General features: G+C 49.2%; 1 protein-coding gene and 1 non-coding gene across 2 annotated transcripts; both read left to right on the top strand.

Moving 5' to 3' along the window:
• Positions 1 to 926: 926 nt before the first annotated feature.
• trnas-gcu (transfer RNA serine (anticodon GCU)) lies at positions 927 to 1,008 on the top strand. Its single transcript has one exon. It is a non-coding gene; the product is annotated as a tRNA-Ser (tRNA).
• A 1,992-nt stretch (positions 1,009 to 3,000) lies between these two features.
• On the top strand, positions 3,001 to 16,950 carry LOC134127345 (scavenger receptor cysteine-rich type 1 protein M130-like; the record flags this gene model as incomplete). Its single annotated transcript, XM_062562033.1, has 7 exons — positions 3,001 to 3,106; positions 6,893 to 7,207; positions 7,300 to 7,584; positions 14,003 to 14,018; positions 14,344 to 14,498; positions 16,000 to 16,097; positions 16,852 to 16,950. Coding segments are annotated over 7 exons (1,074 nt in total), but the record flags the coding sequence as incomplete, so codon positions are not given.
• Positions 16,951 to 17,641: the final 691 nt, after the last annotated feature.

The raw sequence follows: 17,641 nt of genomic DNA, 5'->3' as shown, positions 1-17,641 counted from the left end.
CAATGAAACAACAACATGTTTAGTGTTCATGCATCACACAAACATTGGATCTTAGTACAAAAAGCAAGAAAAGAAAATGAATATCTAAAGAAAAGCTGAAAACACGGAGCAGGAAAAGCTGCACGTGAATCCGTGTTCACAACATGGTCCACAAGAGATGGACACATTTCATTGGTTCCATTTGATCCTGGTTGTCTTTGATCTTCTCCTCCTCCATCTTGGTTGAACAGGTGAACTCACCTGCTGCATCTCATGCTGCTGAAACCTGATGGTCTACCATGAGGCGGCTGTGTGTGACCGTGTGTAACACACGTGTGGTGATGAGCCAGTCAGTGCTGCAGGAAGTGACATCATCAAGTACTTCTGTGTGTGATGTCCACACGTGTGTCTAGTGTTGTGCACATCACAGTGTGAGGCTGACTTTGTGCTCATAGAGGTTTGAATGTGGGCCCAGTTCTGCTCCTGGAGGCAACGCTTTGGAGAACTGGCTCATACTTTAGTGTCTTTTAAGCAATAAGGAACCAGGCTGATATTGTGGCTGTAATTCACCTGTTTATTATTATCTTTAAAAGACGTTCTGTGTAAAGTGCAACCTGTGGAATCAAATCACAACTAGTGCAGACGTGTGGGAGCCGTCTCATGATTATTAAACACAAGTTATCAGTAGAAGTGACTTCAATTAACCGGCTTTCCACTACAGATCTTCTCATAACAAGTTGCAGCCTCTCAATTCATCATCAGTGTTGAGTTCGGATGTGTTTAGTTCATCAGTTTGTGAACTTTTCAACGCTTCCAGCTGCTTTCCAGCTGTGATGTCCAGGTGGTGAACAAACTGAACCTGAACTCCCTGCTTGGAAACAACAACAGAATGTAAATAGGGGCTGTAGATGATGGTGGTGAAGGGTTATGTTGGCTCTGTATAACAAGACGAGGTGGCCGCGTGGTTAAGGCGATGGACTGCTAATCCATTGTGCTCTGCATGCATGGGTTCGAATCCCATTCTCGTCGCATTCCACTTCTATTTGACCAAATACATTTACAAGTCACCACTACGAAATTCACATCCGTTGCCCTAGTTCCAATTTGTTTTGATGGTGGCGCACGGAGTAGAGCAGTGCGCTGGGGGCCACAAGGTTGGTGGTACGAATCCAGGCTGCTCCATGTCGAAGGCGTCCCTGAGCAAGACACCTAACCCCTAATTGCTCCCCAGGCAAAAATTGTAATGCGTGGGTTACAATGCAATGTCAGTCGCTTTGGATAAAAGCGTCAGCTAAATAAAGTAATCTGTATGCGCGCTACGAGACACCAGACTCCAGGAAGTGCATGTGTGTAGTTGGGTTCAGGGGTTCAGTGTGCGCTTCTCCCACCGAGTGGAGTTGTGTAGCCTGTAAAACACCAGTGTGCTTGGATTTAAAGTGAGGACTCCTCACTCCTTTGAACACGGGCCAAAGGAAAAGCCAACATGGAAGAGATGTTGCTTCTAGTGGTGGATTTAGGATCCAAAGGTTCTATGGTGGAAGACTGTGTGAATGTGGGATGTGGTGTCTGGGTCAGTGAGGGACTCACACTTGGTTCATGAGACACACTGATGAGGTGAAGAAGCTGTTTCTACGCCGGGACGTCTTGGTCCTGATGGACAGAGGAAGGGGTTAAAAAAAGCTCAATTAATCTGAATATTTTTGACATACGTGAACTTCCTCCTTTGAACGTATGCAAACATCTAGTGTGGATCCTACACTGTGTTTTATAGATGAGACATCTGGACCAATCAGAGCTCTCTATCTTCATGGACACACTCTCTTTATTTAGAGTTTTTGTCTGAAGAAATCCGTACATATGAACACTGATACAACCCGTCATTGGGGGACTGTAAGGACGTGATGATGGCCTCCGATTCATGGAGGGACATCTCTGCACACGTCGGTTTGCCGGTTGATGGGTGAACAAAGTTGGAGGAAAATACGGAACAAATATGTCCATGAAAGAAAAGCCATGAAAAGCAGTCTGATAAATAAATAAACAAACCAACGAGTTCCACACAAAGACGTCACTCTGTAGGTCGTCTCCAACAAAACACGTGACTCCACCTGGTGGTCTGGAGGTGAATTGCTTTGCAACACGTTCAAACCTTTTAGAGCCATCAAGTGAAACGAGTCCATCGACACAAGAAGCAGAAGCAGAAGCAGGTTCCAGCCTTCCAGTGGTTGACCTTCATCTACTGGTCCAGGATCAAGTTGACCAACACTGGAGCTTTGAGTCAAAGCCTCCACTGAGGTGATGAAGTATGAATACAAAGCTGTAAGAATTACAACTTCCTTAAAATAACACAACTTCCATTGAAGGGCCTCACATTGTATATCCTAAGTTACGTGACATTGGTAACCGTTGTCGTGTTTTTAAAGTCACATGAGACTTTAGAACAAACTGCTCTTATTATAACGTTAACTCTGTCATGCTGCCCCCCCCCCCCATAAAGCCCCTGACCCAGACTGCCCCTCACCTGACCCCCCTGGGAGCAGGATTCAGTGGGTAGATCCCCACTTAGCAACAGATGTCTTTAATGTGTCTCTCTCATCTTCTGTCTTCTCTCCAGACTCCATCAGGCTGGTGGGTGGGTCTGGTCTGTGCTCAGGCAGACTGGAGGTGAGGTCTAACCAGTCTAACCAGTGGTCCTCAGTGTGTGAAGAGGACTTTGACCAGCAGGGTGCAGAGGTGGTCTGTAGGGAGCTTGGCTGTGGGGCTCCTTCAGTCCTCCAGGGGGCGCTCTATGGAGAAGTGGAGGCTCCAATGTGGACCAAAGGGTTCCAGTGTGGAGGCCATGAGTCTGCTCTCCTGGACTGTAGAAGCTCAGGCTCAGAGAGAAACACCTGCTCACCTGGTAAAGCTGTTGGACTCACCTGCTCAGGTAGAAGAGGAGCTGCAGCTTTGATCTGGTTCATTTCTGTTCTACTGAAACTCACTTTGTTCTTCTACTGACGACTCTCTTGTTTAGGTTCAGAACCTGTGAGGTTGGTGGGAGGAGCCAGTCGCTGTGAAGGAACACTGGAGGTGAATCAAGGAGAATGGATACCAGTAGATTACGATGGAATGAACCTGAAGGGAGCAGATGTTCTCTGTAGAGATCTGGACTGTGGCTCTGCTGTTTCTATCAGAGACAGAAAAGAGTCCTCAGAGAGATCTGTGTGGAGGATTCACTCTGACTGTGTTTATTCTGGATCTGCTCTGAGGGAGTGTTTATGGTCAGGTTTCTCTTCCTCCATCCTGGATCTCACCTGCTCAGGTGAGTCCATCAGTGACATCATCTATGTGTCCTGTACTTCCTGTGTGTTGGTCCAGTCCCTCCCTCACTACACACTGTGAATCTATCACCTCTCTGAGGAGGCTCTCTCCCTTCATGAGCCTTCACCTGTCCCTTCCTCATCCAGTGGACCTTCAGGTTCCACGTGGTCGGCTTTCTAACAGGACTTTCTGCATGTTTACCTCTACTGGCTCAGCACCTGGTGATGCTGAAGTGGAGACATGTTTCTTCATCAGGGTCAAGGCCCATCTTCTGAGGTGTGGATAGTTGTGTTCCATCAGTCAGTCCCATAACTCTTCATTCATACCAGAGAGAATCTCTTTCTATTCCACCTTGTGACCTATGAAACAAAGCCAAGAGGAGGAGGAGATCACCTGGACTGAGACTCTGACCCATGTGATCCAACATTTAGAGACTCAGAAGGTGAACTGAAGCCAGACTGTAGGAGTTAAATGTGAGAGGCGTTATTACAGGTACAATGATGCCTCCCACTTATTTAATATAACTTCATATCACAAGTTACTTACATATTCTCTATAATAAACATTTAAACCAGCAGGGTTATTTGTACCTGTGAAACATCACTATGAGCACATTTCAATGTAAGTTAGTCAGAGGCTCATTTACATCTGCTGTCTTCGGCCAGATGTTTTTAAGGCCTCCTAAAATAAAATGAACATTTCAAATCTTGACAGAAAATGTAATTAAAATTCATAGAAAAATGGACACAACGTACAAACAAAACCATCACACAGCTAAAGAAGTAGGACAATAGAGTAGAGCGACCATAAGAGGCTGCAGCCTGCAGGCAGAACACACACACACCTACAGGGGAAGCACACACACAGTGAACCACTGAAGCACATGACACACACACACACACACACACACAGACAACACAAATGCACAAATAGCAGAATGCAGCAGGACAGACAGCACACCTGATCCTGAAGGTCACGTGAAGGTCTGGTACGTGTTGCAGCGTTCCACCAGTGGGCCGCCTTCACACAGAATGACCTCTTGACCTGTGTGAAATAACACCATCTCCTCTTGAAGCAGATCTACTGAGTCTGCTGCTCTGACTGCTTTGTGGAATCAAATCATTTTAAACCAGACACACATCAGTGGATCTAATGAGCTTAGATATCCACATAAATGTCCAATATAAATATCATATAATAAGGTTATATATGTTGAGATGAACGTAGTTTGTTGTGTGTTGAGGAAAGACTCAAAAGCCCCACTAAACTCCACACTTTGAATTCTTCTGGATGAAATGTCCTGTTTTCATCCACGTCCTGGTTGTGTGTCCTCACGCCGTCCTGTGTGCGTCCCAGCTGGGTGGCCATGTTAACTTTGTTAGTTCTTGAGTGAGCAGAGAACTGGTGACAGATTCAGAGACGTCTTGAATAGAGAAACTGGTCGTAGTGACCCTTTGGCCTGTCAGAAAGTAAGGTCCCTGTCGCTGGTGGGAAGTTCGTTTTGACGCATGAAATAATCCTGGAGACGTCTCCAATAGTCTCTGATTGTCCTTTATTTTGATCTCCTATCTATCTATTTTGAAATGAATACAACACTCCTGACACCATGAAGGGATCCGAACACATTCTTCACATCTCTCTTCTACGCTGACTGTTCCACGCTCACCTTCCACCTTCCACCTTCCACACTCACACAACTATTGGCCTCCAAAGCACCAACACCTGTGGCAGGTAATCGGTCTGATTATATGCACCTTGTCATTGAAACATAGCTCCGCCCCCTTAAGTGGTGGGAGTGTTAACTTATAAATATAAAAACAGAAGCCGGATATAGTTTAATATTATTTATTACAAATGGGTCTAATCCGACGCCACACACACACATTGCAGGCTCCGAGCGCCCCGAGTCACCCTGTGAAACACACCGCGGTCAAACCCGCTTAACACGGCACAGCACACCTGTGTATAAGGCCAACCCCCCCCCCCCCCCCAGTTCACACCATAGGTCAGGGTTTGCCCGGAGCGCTGCATGAAGTGTACCTTGAAATGTGGGGAAAGTGATCAGAAAACAAACAAAAACTTAAAGTGGTTAGTCCGCTCTGTCTAAAACAAAATACAATGGACCAGGAGCCGACTAACCGCTGAAAACAAAAAAACAAAACTAACAAAAGGACAGCAGGTAGCGGGATAATAACTGAAACACAAGGATACACAATTACCAACAACTAACTTTAATTCATACCTTAATTTAATTAAAAAACCCACTCACACCCATTCGTTCCCTCTTTGCCCGGATCGGTGCCTCTCCTCCCGATCCTGTCATGCAAACTCCATTAAAACCTTTTCATCCATTAATACATATGAAAGAACAAATATATTTACAAAGAGAGAATGGAGCTTTCTCTCCACTACTGGGGGCCCAACCATACCGTGGGGGCCCACCAGGAAACTGGCACTTCATGGCAAAGTGCCACTTCCCCTTTTATAGGTGCACCACCTTGACCCCACAGCGCCCCCCCCATGGTGCCACCTGCTACAGGAGGTTAACAATCAAACAACAACAAAAGCCTGGTTTGTACTTCTGTGTTTTCAGAGAAACACAAGGACTCGCACACAGAGCCTCTTGCTGCCTTTTCACCCCTCTTGCTGCTTTCCTGCATCGACACATTTTTATAAACTTGCGTCAAAAGCTTTGCGAGCCTCACGCAGCTCGCAGGGCTGTGATTGGTCTGCTGACTGCATCCTTTCAGGAGGCTCACATTTCTGGTTTCATAGCATCATTCCACTATTATTAAACAACGATTTTTTTTCTCAAGAAAATGAATCAGTTTGAAGAGTTTTTGTCTGAAGAAATCCGTAAATATGAACACTGATACAACCCGTCATTGGGGGACTGTAAGGACGTGATGATGGCCTCCGATTCATGGAGGGACATCTCTGCACACGTCGGTTTGCCGGTTGATGGGTGAACAAAGTTGGAGGAAAATACGGAACAAATATGTCCATGAAAGAAAAGCCATGAAAAGCAGTCTGATAAATAAATAAACAAACCAACGAGTTCCACACAAAGACGTCACTCTGTAGGTCGTCTCCAACAAAACACGTGACTCCACCTGGTGGTCTGGAGGTGAATTGCTTTGCAACACGTTCAAACCTTTTAGAATCATGAAGTGAAACGAGTCCATCGACACAAGAAGCAGAAGCAGAAGCAGGTTCCAGCCTTCCAGTGGTTGGCCTTCATCTACTGGTCCAGGATCAAGTTGACCAATACTGGAGCTTTGAGTCAAAGCCTCCACTGAGGTGATGAAGTATGAATAGAAAGCTGTAAGAATTACAACTTCCTTAAAATAACACAACTTCCATTGAAGGGCCTCACATTGTATATCCTAAGTTACGTGACATTGGTAACCGTTGTCGTGTTTTTAAAGTCACATGAGACTTTAGAACAAACTGCTCTTATTATAACGTTAACTCCGTCATGCTGCCTCCCCCCCCATACAGCCCCTGACCCAGACTGCCCCTCACCTGACCCCCCTGGGAGCAGGATTCAGTGGGTAGATCCCCACTTAGCAACAGATGTCTTTAATGTGTCTCTCATCTTCTGTCTTCTCTCCAGACTCCATCAGGCTGGTGAATGGGTCTGGTCTGTGCTCAGGCAGACTGGAGGTGAGGTCTAACCAGTCTAACCAGTGGTCCTCAGTGTGTGAAGAGGACTTTGACCAGCAGGGTGCAGAGGTGGTCTGTAGGGAGCTTGGCTGTGGGGCTCCTTCAGTCCTCCAGGGGGCGCTCTATGGAGAAGTGGAGGCTCCAATGTGGACCAAAGGGTTCCAGTGTGGAGGCCATGAGTCTGCTCTCCTGGACTGTAGAAGCTCAGGCTCAGAGAGAAACACCTGCTCACCTGGTAAAGCTGTTGGACTCACCTGCTCAGGTAGAAGAGGAGCTGCAGCTTTGATCTGGTTCATTTCTGTTCTACTGAAACTCATTTGTTCTTCTACTGATGACTCTCTTGTTTCTGTTCAGAACCTGTGAGGTTGGTGGGAGGAGCCAGTCGCTGTGAAGGAACCCTGGAGGTGAAACATCAAGGAGAATGGAGACCAGTAGAATACTTTGGAATGAACCTGAAGGGAGCAGATGTTGCCTGTAGAGATCTGGACTGTGGCTCTGCTGTTTCTATCAGACACAGAAAGGAGTCCTCAAAGAGATCTGTGTGGAGGATTCAGTCTGGCTGTGTTCAGTCTGGATCTGCTGTGAGGGAGTGTATAACATCAACTACCTCTTCCTCCATTGTGGATCTCACTTGCTCAGGTAAGTCCATCAGTGACATCATCTATGTACTGTCTGTCTGTCTGTGACATCACTTCCTTATTGAGGGTCCGTCTCTTTTAATGAAGGGTAAACATCTCTCTGTTACAGACCTGCTGCTTCAGCCAATCATCTCTGTGTCCTCCTCCATGTACGGGGTCTCCGAGGCCCAGCAGCAGGGGGCTCAGGTGCTCAGGGGCTCCACCTTCACCATCTGCTGCTCCATCCAGCCACAGTACCCAGGAGGCTCCTTCCAGCTCTCCTTCCTCTCCTTCAACTCGGCACACAACTACACCGAGCCAGCTGTCAATCACTCTGCCCACTTCCTGTTTCCTGCTGCAGAGCCCGCCCACCAAGGAAGCTACAGATGTGTTTATCACCTCTATGTTTTTTCTCATAACTTCACCTCTGAGAGCCGTCTGCTCTCTGTCTCTGTGGAAGGTAAGCTGACTGTTCACATGCAGCTTAGTGGAAGATGATTGGTCCAAACGGACTGAAGATGATCAGCTGACCAGAGTCCATGCATGTTGTTTCTGGAAGGACTTTGACTCCTGTCATTGTGTTACACATGTCAAAGAGTAACCAAACCTAAACAACAGCTAAAAAGGGTCAGCTAACAATATGCTGTAAGACAGAGCGGTTTGGTTACCATGGTAACTCTGGTCCTCTGAGAACTGAAGCTAACATGAGTTTATGGTCTCAATCTTTAGTTTCAAGTCTTCAATACAGCATAATGTTTATTTAGTAAATTATTGACCATTTAGAGTCAAACTGACCATAAAGCAGGTGATGCTGTAGGGCGGGAATACACACTGATTGACAGGTCTCTAATAGACCATAAAGAAGAGGATGCTTTAGGACGGGGCTACACGCTGATTGACAGGTCTCTAATGGACCATAAAGCAGAGGATGCTTTAGGGCGGGAATACACACTGATTGACAGGTCTCTAATAGACCATAAAGAAGAGGATGCTTTAGGGCGGGAATACACACTGATTGACAGGTCTCTAATAGGCCATAAAGCAGGTGATGCTTTAGGGCGGGGCTACACACTGATTGACAGGTCTCTAATGGACCATAAAGCAGGTGATGCTTTAGGGCGGGGCTACACACTGATTGACAGGTCTCTAATAGACCATAAAGCAGATGAACAGTTCAATCAGTGAATATGAAGTAAACACAGAGTAATACAGTGTTTGGTTCCATGGGAGCTGGTGGACTCATGGTGTCATGTGATCACTCTCCATGTGTGTGAGCAGATCCAACACCTCTCATCATCAAAGCGGTCCTCCTGCCTCTGATGCTGCTGGTGGTGAACGTTGGCCTTTACTTCTACTGTAAGGTACGGACACACGTCTGTTGGACCACATGAAGCTCTGTGACTAGTCAACTGAAGACAGGTGCTGTCATGTCTCTCCAGACCACCAGGGGGCGGAAGCTGGGCAGACGGGAGGACTTTGAGCTGGATCATCATCACCTGGGTGTTCCTGCAGCTGAAGAAGAAGGAGCTCAGGGAGCAGAGTAGCTCCTCCAAGGAGCTCCTCTCACATCCAGATGGATTTGTAACACACAACCAGCATCAGCTCACTTTCATACGCATGAAGGCAGGAATATGATGTGACTTTATTAGAGCCTGTGTTTCTTCCTCTCTCTTCATACCTTCTGACTTCCTGTCTGTGGCTCTCAGCTCAAAGCCCATTGGTTCCTGCTCTAAAACACCTCACAGGTATAAAGTTGAATAAAGTAGACCTGAGATCAGGTTTAGCAGAGTCCAAGCAGCCTTAGAAACCAAAGACTATGAGGAACAATGTGAATGTGATGCATTAAATCAGACACATGAACCATTGACATCCATCTTCTACCTTCTGTACAATGAAAGTCAATGATGAGAACCTGCTGGTGTCATCAACAGATGTGATGACATCATCACTTCACCTACTGGGTCACATGACTCAGTGATACAGATTCATACAGCTGGACTACATTTAAATAAAAGATGATCATAATAATACAAATAAGAACAACAGCGCATCATAAAACTCTTACTTTAGTGAAACGCTTTCACTTATTTTACTTATTGTTCCACTGCAGGATTTTACTTTAGTTTGTAATTCAAGATTTGACTTTTATGCATATTTTACTGTTTTACTTCTTGTTTTTTATGCATTTACATTATTTTGTGTTTAATGCTATTTTTTAAGAATCTTAAAGGATTTTGCTTGAATCTTTAATTCTTCATGTTTGATTGAGGAAATTACCTTTTGCTTTTTTATATTCATAAATATACTTCATTTTGTACTTTGTTTTTTACTGTTTTTTAGTTTTCTTTCTAATTTCAGGGTTTCACTTAAAGCTTGAGCAGTTTAATTATTTTAGATAAAAGGATGTTTCATCAGAATTTTTTTTATTATTGTCGTTTATAAATGAATTGAAAGTAATCAATGAATATACAACTTGTTTTAATGTTGCCTTTTCCCTTTCCAAAAGAACATTGTCATTGAGGAGTTTGTTACTTTAAATGTTAAGGATTCTACTTAATTTGCAAGAATATTACTTAAATTTATACTTTGTGATTTACTTAATTTTGTCTTAAAGCTATGTAGACATGTTGCATAATAAAAGATTTGACTTAAATCCCAAGTACTGTGTTCATTCATTTCTGTCAGTAATGACATTTTAATTGATGATATTATGTTCTTAAGGGTCTTGCTCCTTGTAACAGCTGGGTTACTATGGGGGGAACGTAAGGACTCACAGACACCTGTTCACAGTTGGTAAACGTCTTTATTGTTTATATTTCTCCGGCTTGCTGGGCCCCCCCGCTCGCTCGGTCAGTCTCTTTTAAATAGACGGGGAAGCATCTCTTTCAATTGTCCTCAGCTGGAGGTTCATTACCTCCAGCTGTCACCATTCCCCGAGCCACTCCCCCTCTCTCTCCCTCTGCAGCCGAGCCGAAACCACGCCCGCCACCACATACCCCCACCGCCCGACTTAGGCCGGGGAGCCGTCCGGCCTAGTTTACTCCCCCCCCGCCCTCCCTCCAGAGGGCGAGAGAGGAAGTCCGCCACGACCATCTGCGTCCCCGGCCTATGGACCACCTTGAAGTTAAAAGGCTGCATGGCCAGATACCACCGAGTGATCCGGGCGTTAGTATCCTTCATGCGGTGGAGCCATTGGAGCGGGGCGTGGTCCGAACGTGCTGTACCTGGCCTCCCTCTCTGACAGCTTCCGGCTGATGTAAACCACGGGGCGGTCGACCCCCCCCACCTCCTGGGACAAAACGGCCCCCAGCCCTCTGTCCGATGCGTCGGTCTGCAGGACAAAAGGGAGAGAAAAGTTAGGTGTGTGGAGGAGCGGCTCCCCACAGAGAGTCTGTTTCACAGTCTCAAACGCCCGCTGGCACTGCTCCGACCACTGGACCGGATCTGACGCACCTTTCCGGGTCAGGTCGGTTAAGGGGCTGGTGAGGTCCGCAAAGCCGGCGATAAACCGTCTGTAGTAACCTGCCAGCCCCAAAAACCGCCTCACCTCTTTTTTTGTCTTGGGGCGTGGGCAGGCCGCAATAGCTTCCGTCTTGTCCACCTGAGGACGCACCTGCCCCCCCCCCCCCAAGTGGTACCCCAGATACCGTACCTCCCTCCATCCAACTGCACACTTCCCCGGGTTGGCGGTGAGCCCGGCCCGCCTCAGCGACGCCAGCACCGCATCCACCCGCCGCACATGCTCCGCCCATGTGGTGCTGTGGATGATTACATCGTCCAGGTAGGCGGCCGCATATGCGGCATGTGGACGCAGCACCCGGTCCATGAGGCGCTGGAACGTGGCCGGGGCACCGAACAAGCCAAAGGGAAGCATGGTAAATTGGTACAAACCATACGGAGTGGAGAAAGCAGTTTTCTCTTTGGACTCTGACGACAGGGGAATCTGCCAGTAGCCCTTAGTCAAATCCAGGGTCGTAAAGAAACGTGCAGTGCCCAGCCGGTCCAGGAGTTCGTCGACCCGGGGCATTGGGTAGGCATCGAATCGTGATACGTCATTCACCTTGCGATAGTCCACGCAGAACCGCACGGCCCCATCTTTCTTGGCGACCAGAACGATGGGGCTGCACCAGGCGCTGTTGGACTCTTCTATTACCCCCATCTCCAACATAGCCGCTAATTCCTCCCGAACCACTTTTCTCTTGTGTTCGGGCAGTCTGTTAGGGTCGTGACCTCACAGTCACACCCGGGGGAGTCTCGATTCTGTGCATTATCAGGTCGGTCCGGCCTGGCAGGGGGGAGAACACATCAGCAAACCGCTTCTGCAACTGGGCCACGTCTGCCCTCTGGTCCTCAGAGAGCCGGGCCTCACACAGGAGCGGGGTGGGATTGACCGCTTTTGGCACCTCCGGCCCCAGGTCCTCTCTTTCTGATACTGTGGACACCAGAGAAACAGACTCCACCTCCCTCCAGGCTTTCAGGAGGTTGAGGTGGTATATTTGTGTAGCACCACCCCTGTCAGACCGCACCACCTCATAATCGACGTCCCCCACCCGGCGTGTGACCTCGAAGGGCCCTTGCCACTTAGCCAGGAGTTTTAAGTTGGAAGAAGGAAGTAATACAAGTACCTTTTCTCCCGGTGTGAATTCTTGCAGCTTGGCCCCTCTGTTGTACAGCCGTTGTTGTCGTTCATGGGCCTGGAGCAAATTCTCCCGTGACATCCTACCCAGTGTGTGGAGCTTTGCTCTCAGGTCCAGGACGTACTGGATCTCGTTCTTGCCGGGGCTCGGACCTTCCTCCCAGCTTTCTTTAATAAGGTCCAGCACCCCTCTTGGTGATCTGCCAAACAAAAGTTCAAAGGGAGAAAATCCCGTGGAGGCCTGGGGGACCTCCCGGACTGCAAACAACAGAGGATCAAGCCATTGGTCCCAATTACGTTCATCTTCGCTAATAAATTTACGGATCATAGACTTCAGTGTCCTATTCATACGTTCCACCAGCCCGTCAGTCTGGGGATGGTACATGCTTGTGCGGACCGACTTAATGCCCAGTAACCCGTAAAGTTCTCCCAGTGTGCGCGACATGAACGAAGTGCCCTGGTCTGTTAGAATCTCTTTCGGGATTCCAACCCGGGAGATGACCTGAAACAGAGCCTGCGCGACGCTCTTTGCAGAGATATTGCGCAATGGCACTGCCTCCGGATATCGTGTTGCGTAATCCATGAGGACCAACACAAAGCGATATCCGCGTGAGCTCCGGTGAAATGGCCCGATTAAATCCATGCCGATTCGCTCGAACGGAACCTCCACCAAAGGTAGAGGCCGCAACGGGGCCCTCGGAATGGCTGGTGAATTGACTAACTGACATTCCGGGCAGGACGCACACCAGCGGCGCGCGTCTCCCCGGATGCCTGGCCAATAAAATCGGGTCATTATCCGGTCTAGTGTCTTCCCGTATCCCATGTGACCCGCCATCGGATTATAGTGAGCCGCCTGGAAAATCATTTCCCGGCGGGTTTTCGGCACCAGCAACTGGGTGTTTTCCTCCCCCGTCCGAGTGTCACGACTAACTCTATACAGTCTGTCCCTAATCAACAAAAAGTGCGGATACGACTGTGCTGCGTCAGGGCGCACCAAATGACCATCAATTTTTATCACTTGGTCGTAGGCTGAGCGTAGAGTATCGTCACGAGACTGCTCAAGTGGAAAATCTTCCATGGAGCGGAACTCGGGAACCGCTGGAGTCTCCACGGGAGGCTCCACGGGAGGCTCCGCCGGTTCCCCCTCCCCCTCGGCAGCGTCAGACGACCTCGCGTCACCGCTGAGCACCGCACACGTATCGCATATCCCTGTCGGTCGTGAACGCACCCCCGCAGCCTGCCCCATTAGCGTGTTAAATCCCGCCCAATCCGTTCCCAAAATTACGGGGTGCGTCAGGTGGGAGCTAACCGCGACCTTTATCCTATATTTTTTTCCCCTGAACCTAAGTTCTACGGACACTATGGGATACTCGTGAATGTCCCCGTGCACACACCTAATCCTCACCCGCGATGCCTCCACCAATGCCCCGGGCCGAACCAGTCTCTGATGCATCATAGACTGCGAACAGCCCGAATCCATCATCGCCTGGCGTATACCCCCCTGGATTCTTACCGGAACGCGGTACGTCGCTCCCGGGCCGGGGGAGGGTGCTGGAGCGCCGGCAACCCGGATCACCTGCCCCACCTCCATCAGCGGGCAATCTCTCCGGAGGTGTCCCGGCTGCCCGCACCTCCAGCACGCCTGCCCTGGCGTTTGAGACACTCCCTGTGGGTCGGGAATGGCGCCGCCGTCTGCGGCTGTCCGTGGAGAGTATGCCAGGGGGACCGCGGCCCGTTGCGGGGCCGGTTTGGGTCGCTCCGCTGGCCCCAGCTGTCTCCCTCCCCCGCTGGGATGCACCGCCAGATGGTCCTCCGCCAGGGTAACCGCTGCCTCCACGTGACACTGCACCCACGCCGCAGTCCGTTCCGGGAGCCCCACCATAAGCTGCTCCAACACCACCTTCTCCATTACTGCCTGCGCCCCACCCGGCCCGTTCGGCAGCAACCATCTGGCTGGGAGTCCTTGAGCCGCTGCCCGTATGAAAACGGCCGGTCCTCCGGCCCCAGCCTGGCCTCGCGAAACCGGCGGCGGTGGTCCTCCGGGAGTAGTCCCAGCCTGTCCACCACGGCCTTCCGGACGGCCGCATACTCCCGTCGTGCCGCCGGTGGGAGTCCCATGGCCGCCGTCTGCGCTTCCCCCGTCAGGAGCGGTAACAGCCGCACCGGCCACTCGTCCTCCGGCCAGCCACACGCCTCCGCCGTCGCCTCGAAGGCCTCCAGGTATGCCTGGACATCATCCCCCGCTGTCAGCCGGTGTAGTGTCAGCCCGGCCAACGCCGCCATCCCGGGCGCCGGCGGGGGTGCGACTGGCCGCCCCGCGAGCTGCTCCACCGCCTGGGCTTGTCTCCCCATTTGGGCTTGGAGCGCCCCCAGGAACTGACGGTTGGCCTCCGCCTGGTCGCGCTGGATGGCCGCCAGCTCCCTGATCATTCGGCCCAGTGCCATAAACGGCTGGGTTGGTATCTCCTGCCTGTTGTCGTCCGTCATTGTCCCCCCTCCACTTTGGGCGCCACTGTAACAGCTGGGTTACTATGGGGGGAACGTAAGGACTCAGACACCTGTTTACAGTTGGTAAACGTCTTTATTGTTTATATTTCTCCGGCTTGCTGGCCCCCCCCCCCCCCGCTCGCTCGCTCGCTCGCTCGGTCAGTCTCTTTTAAATAGACGGGGAAGCATCTCTTTCAATTGTACTCAGCTGGAGGTTCATTACCTCCCCCTCTCTCTCCCTCTGCAGCCGAGCCGAAACCACGCCCGCCACCACACTCCTGAATAAGAATTTTGTAATAAATCAAACTAAACACACTTGTGTTCCACAGATACTTTTAGTACTAGTTCCACTCTAACAAAGTACTTTAAGAGTTGTCTGAATGAGGAAAAGAGGACAACTTGTGACCTTTAATCACCAAAAGCATCATGAGAAGGACTTTTCCCTCACATGTGCACACGTGTGTTCTAACACGCAACAAGCATCAGTTTTCATGTGTCATCACACAAAGAGATGAAATGATGATGATCACTTTGATAAATGTGTCTGTGTCACCTGCTGTGTTCAAGGAAACAAAACCAGTTTAATAAACTATTTTGTTAAGTCAGCTGCTGTGTTCATTACCTTATTACATTACATCACATGTCATTTAGCTGACGCTTTTATCCAAAGCGACGTACAATAACTGCATTTCCACATAGAGATACAAACTCAGAAGAACAAGTAACAAGAAAGTACAATTTTCATCAAAACATGTTATAGATGTTACGACCCCCGGGTGGTCTAGGGGTGTGGGGGCCATAGACATATGGGCAGAAGCCGGTCGGGTGGTAAATGATACAGGTTTATTGCAAAGCAGGTAGGCAGGCAGGTAACAAACAAACAAAAGGAGGGTGGATGAGGGTGCTGTGAAAAATGACAACCAAGGTCAAAACAAAAGAGGCCCCCACAAGGAGGACTATGCCCAGCTATACATTCAACCACCAGATAAGTTCGTACTACGGAACACACAGAGCACAGCACCCACTACACCTATGAGGCTAACAGAGGAAACTGCGTGGGGCAAATCAGAGTCAACTCTGGCCCTAGTAGAAGAATACCCACACGAAATCACAGTTACTGGAGCCACAACCTGGCTAAGACTAACCGTTTACACCGGCGTTAACACAGTACGTCACAAAGTCATACGCCGCAGGCGCGGACGAGGCACACAGGTCAACGGGCTGTGACAAGGCGCCGCGAGCCACCTGCGGTCTCTCCTTAGGAGCAGGATGTGCAGCTGAGGTGGTGACGTGCCATTGGGTGCGCTGGAACAGGGTGGACCAATGGGTGGATCTGCAGTGAGCCAGACGGCGCTCCCCAGGAACCAGGAAGTAGGCGGGGCTTCAGTCCACAGTGCCGCACGGCCTACGTGGTACCGGCAAAAGACCACGGCGACAGCCGTGACAATAGATAAGTGGCATTATAAGTACAATTTAAGTGCTACCATTTGTTAGTGCTACGGTTTGCTAGTGTTTTAGTCAAGGTAGAGTCTAAAGTTTGAAGATGTAGAGGCTCTCTGTGGTCCTGATGTCATCAGAGAGCTCATTCCACCATCTGATAGCAGGACAGCAAAGAGTGGAGATCTCATCGAGTGCTTTTCTCTCCGTGAGGGAGGAACGAGCAGCTTGATGCAGATGCAGATCGGAGTGTGCGATTTGTGGTGGAAAGTTGTGGCTTGAAGCCTTGTGAGAAATCAAAAGTATCTTGAACTCTCGTTTTTCCATAGAAGTCAAGGAACAGTCTGCATCTCAACTGCTCGGCCTTCAGACATCCAGGCGACTTGAAATCGGACTGAGCATCTTTTCTTTAAACCAAGCTAGTTTGGTAAATTTGTTGTTGCTTCAGCTGTTAAACTTGATTTCTAGTTTGTTCCGTTTTTAGTGCCAGTTCTCACTGTAGACTCTGCTATATCACATTCAGAGGATCTGTGTCTGAACCTTGTCCTCTTACTACTGAAGTTCCTCAAGGCTCCATCCTGGGTCCTCTCCTCTTCTCTATCTACACCAACTCTCTCTGCTCTGTCATTTACTCGCATGGTTTCTCCTACCTCAGCTATGCAGATGACACCCAACTAATTCTCTCCTTCCCTCACACAGATCTCTGCCTGTGTGACTGACATCTCTCAGTGGAGGTCCACTCACCATCTGAAGATCAACCTCGACAAGACTGAAGTACTTCTCTTCCCCAGAAAAGACTCTCCCACCCAGGACCTCACTGTTAACTGACCCCCAACATCACAGCATCAACAGGATCCTGTAGGTCCACGCTCTACAACATCAGGAGAATCCGACTCCTTCTCACTCAGAAGGAGGCGCAGGTACTGATTCAGGCTCTTGTCATCTCCTGGACTATTGTAACTGTCTCCTGGCAGGTCTCCCTGCTCCATTCCACCTCTGCAGCTCATCCACAATGCAGCAGCTCCACTGGTCTTCAACCTTCCTAAATTCTCCTACACTACTCCACTCCTCCTCTCTTCACTGGTTACCAGTGGCTGCCTCATCCAGTTCAAAGCACTGGTTCTCACGTAGCATGCTGTGAATGGATGGGGTCCAGTCTCCATCCAGGACCTGGTCAAACCCTCCATCCCAACATCAAGCTGCTTGTTCCTCACTGAGAGCTAAACACTGGACTAGATCTCCACTCTTTGCTGTCCTGCTGCTAGATGGTGGAAGGAGCTCTGTGATGACATCAGGACCACAGAGAGCCTTCACATCTTCACACTAAAGACACACCTCTTATCTATAGCAAGTTGTAAATTGGCTTTTTTGATGAAACTGTATTTTTTTTCTTTCTTGTTCTTTTGTATCTCTACGGTTGAAATGCTCTTATTGTAAGTTGCTTTGGATAAAAGCGCCGGCTGAACGACATGTGATGTAACAGACGTTGGGTCATTTCTTTGACAATTCGAATCCAGCC

The sequence above is a fragment of the Pungitius pungitius genome, chromosome 4, assembly GCF_949316345.1.
Source record: "Pungitius pungitius chromosome 4, fPunPun2.1, whole genome shotgun sequence".
Classification (NCBI taxonomy): Eukaryota; Metazoa; Chordata; class Actinopteri; order Perciformes; family Gasterosteidae; genus Pungitius; species Pungitius pungitius.
Note: the sequence above shows the minus strand (reverse complement) of the source record. Positions and strands in the feature narration are given on the sequence as shown.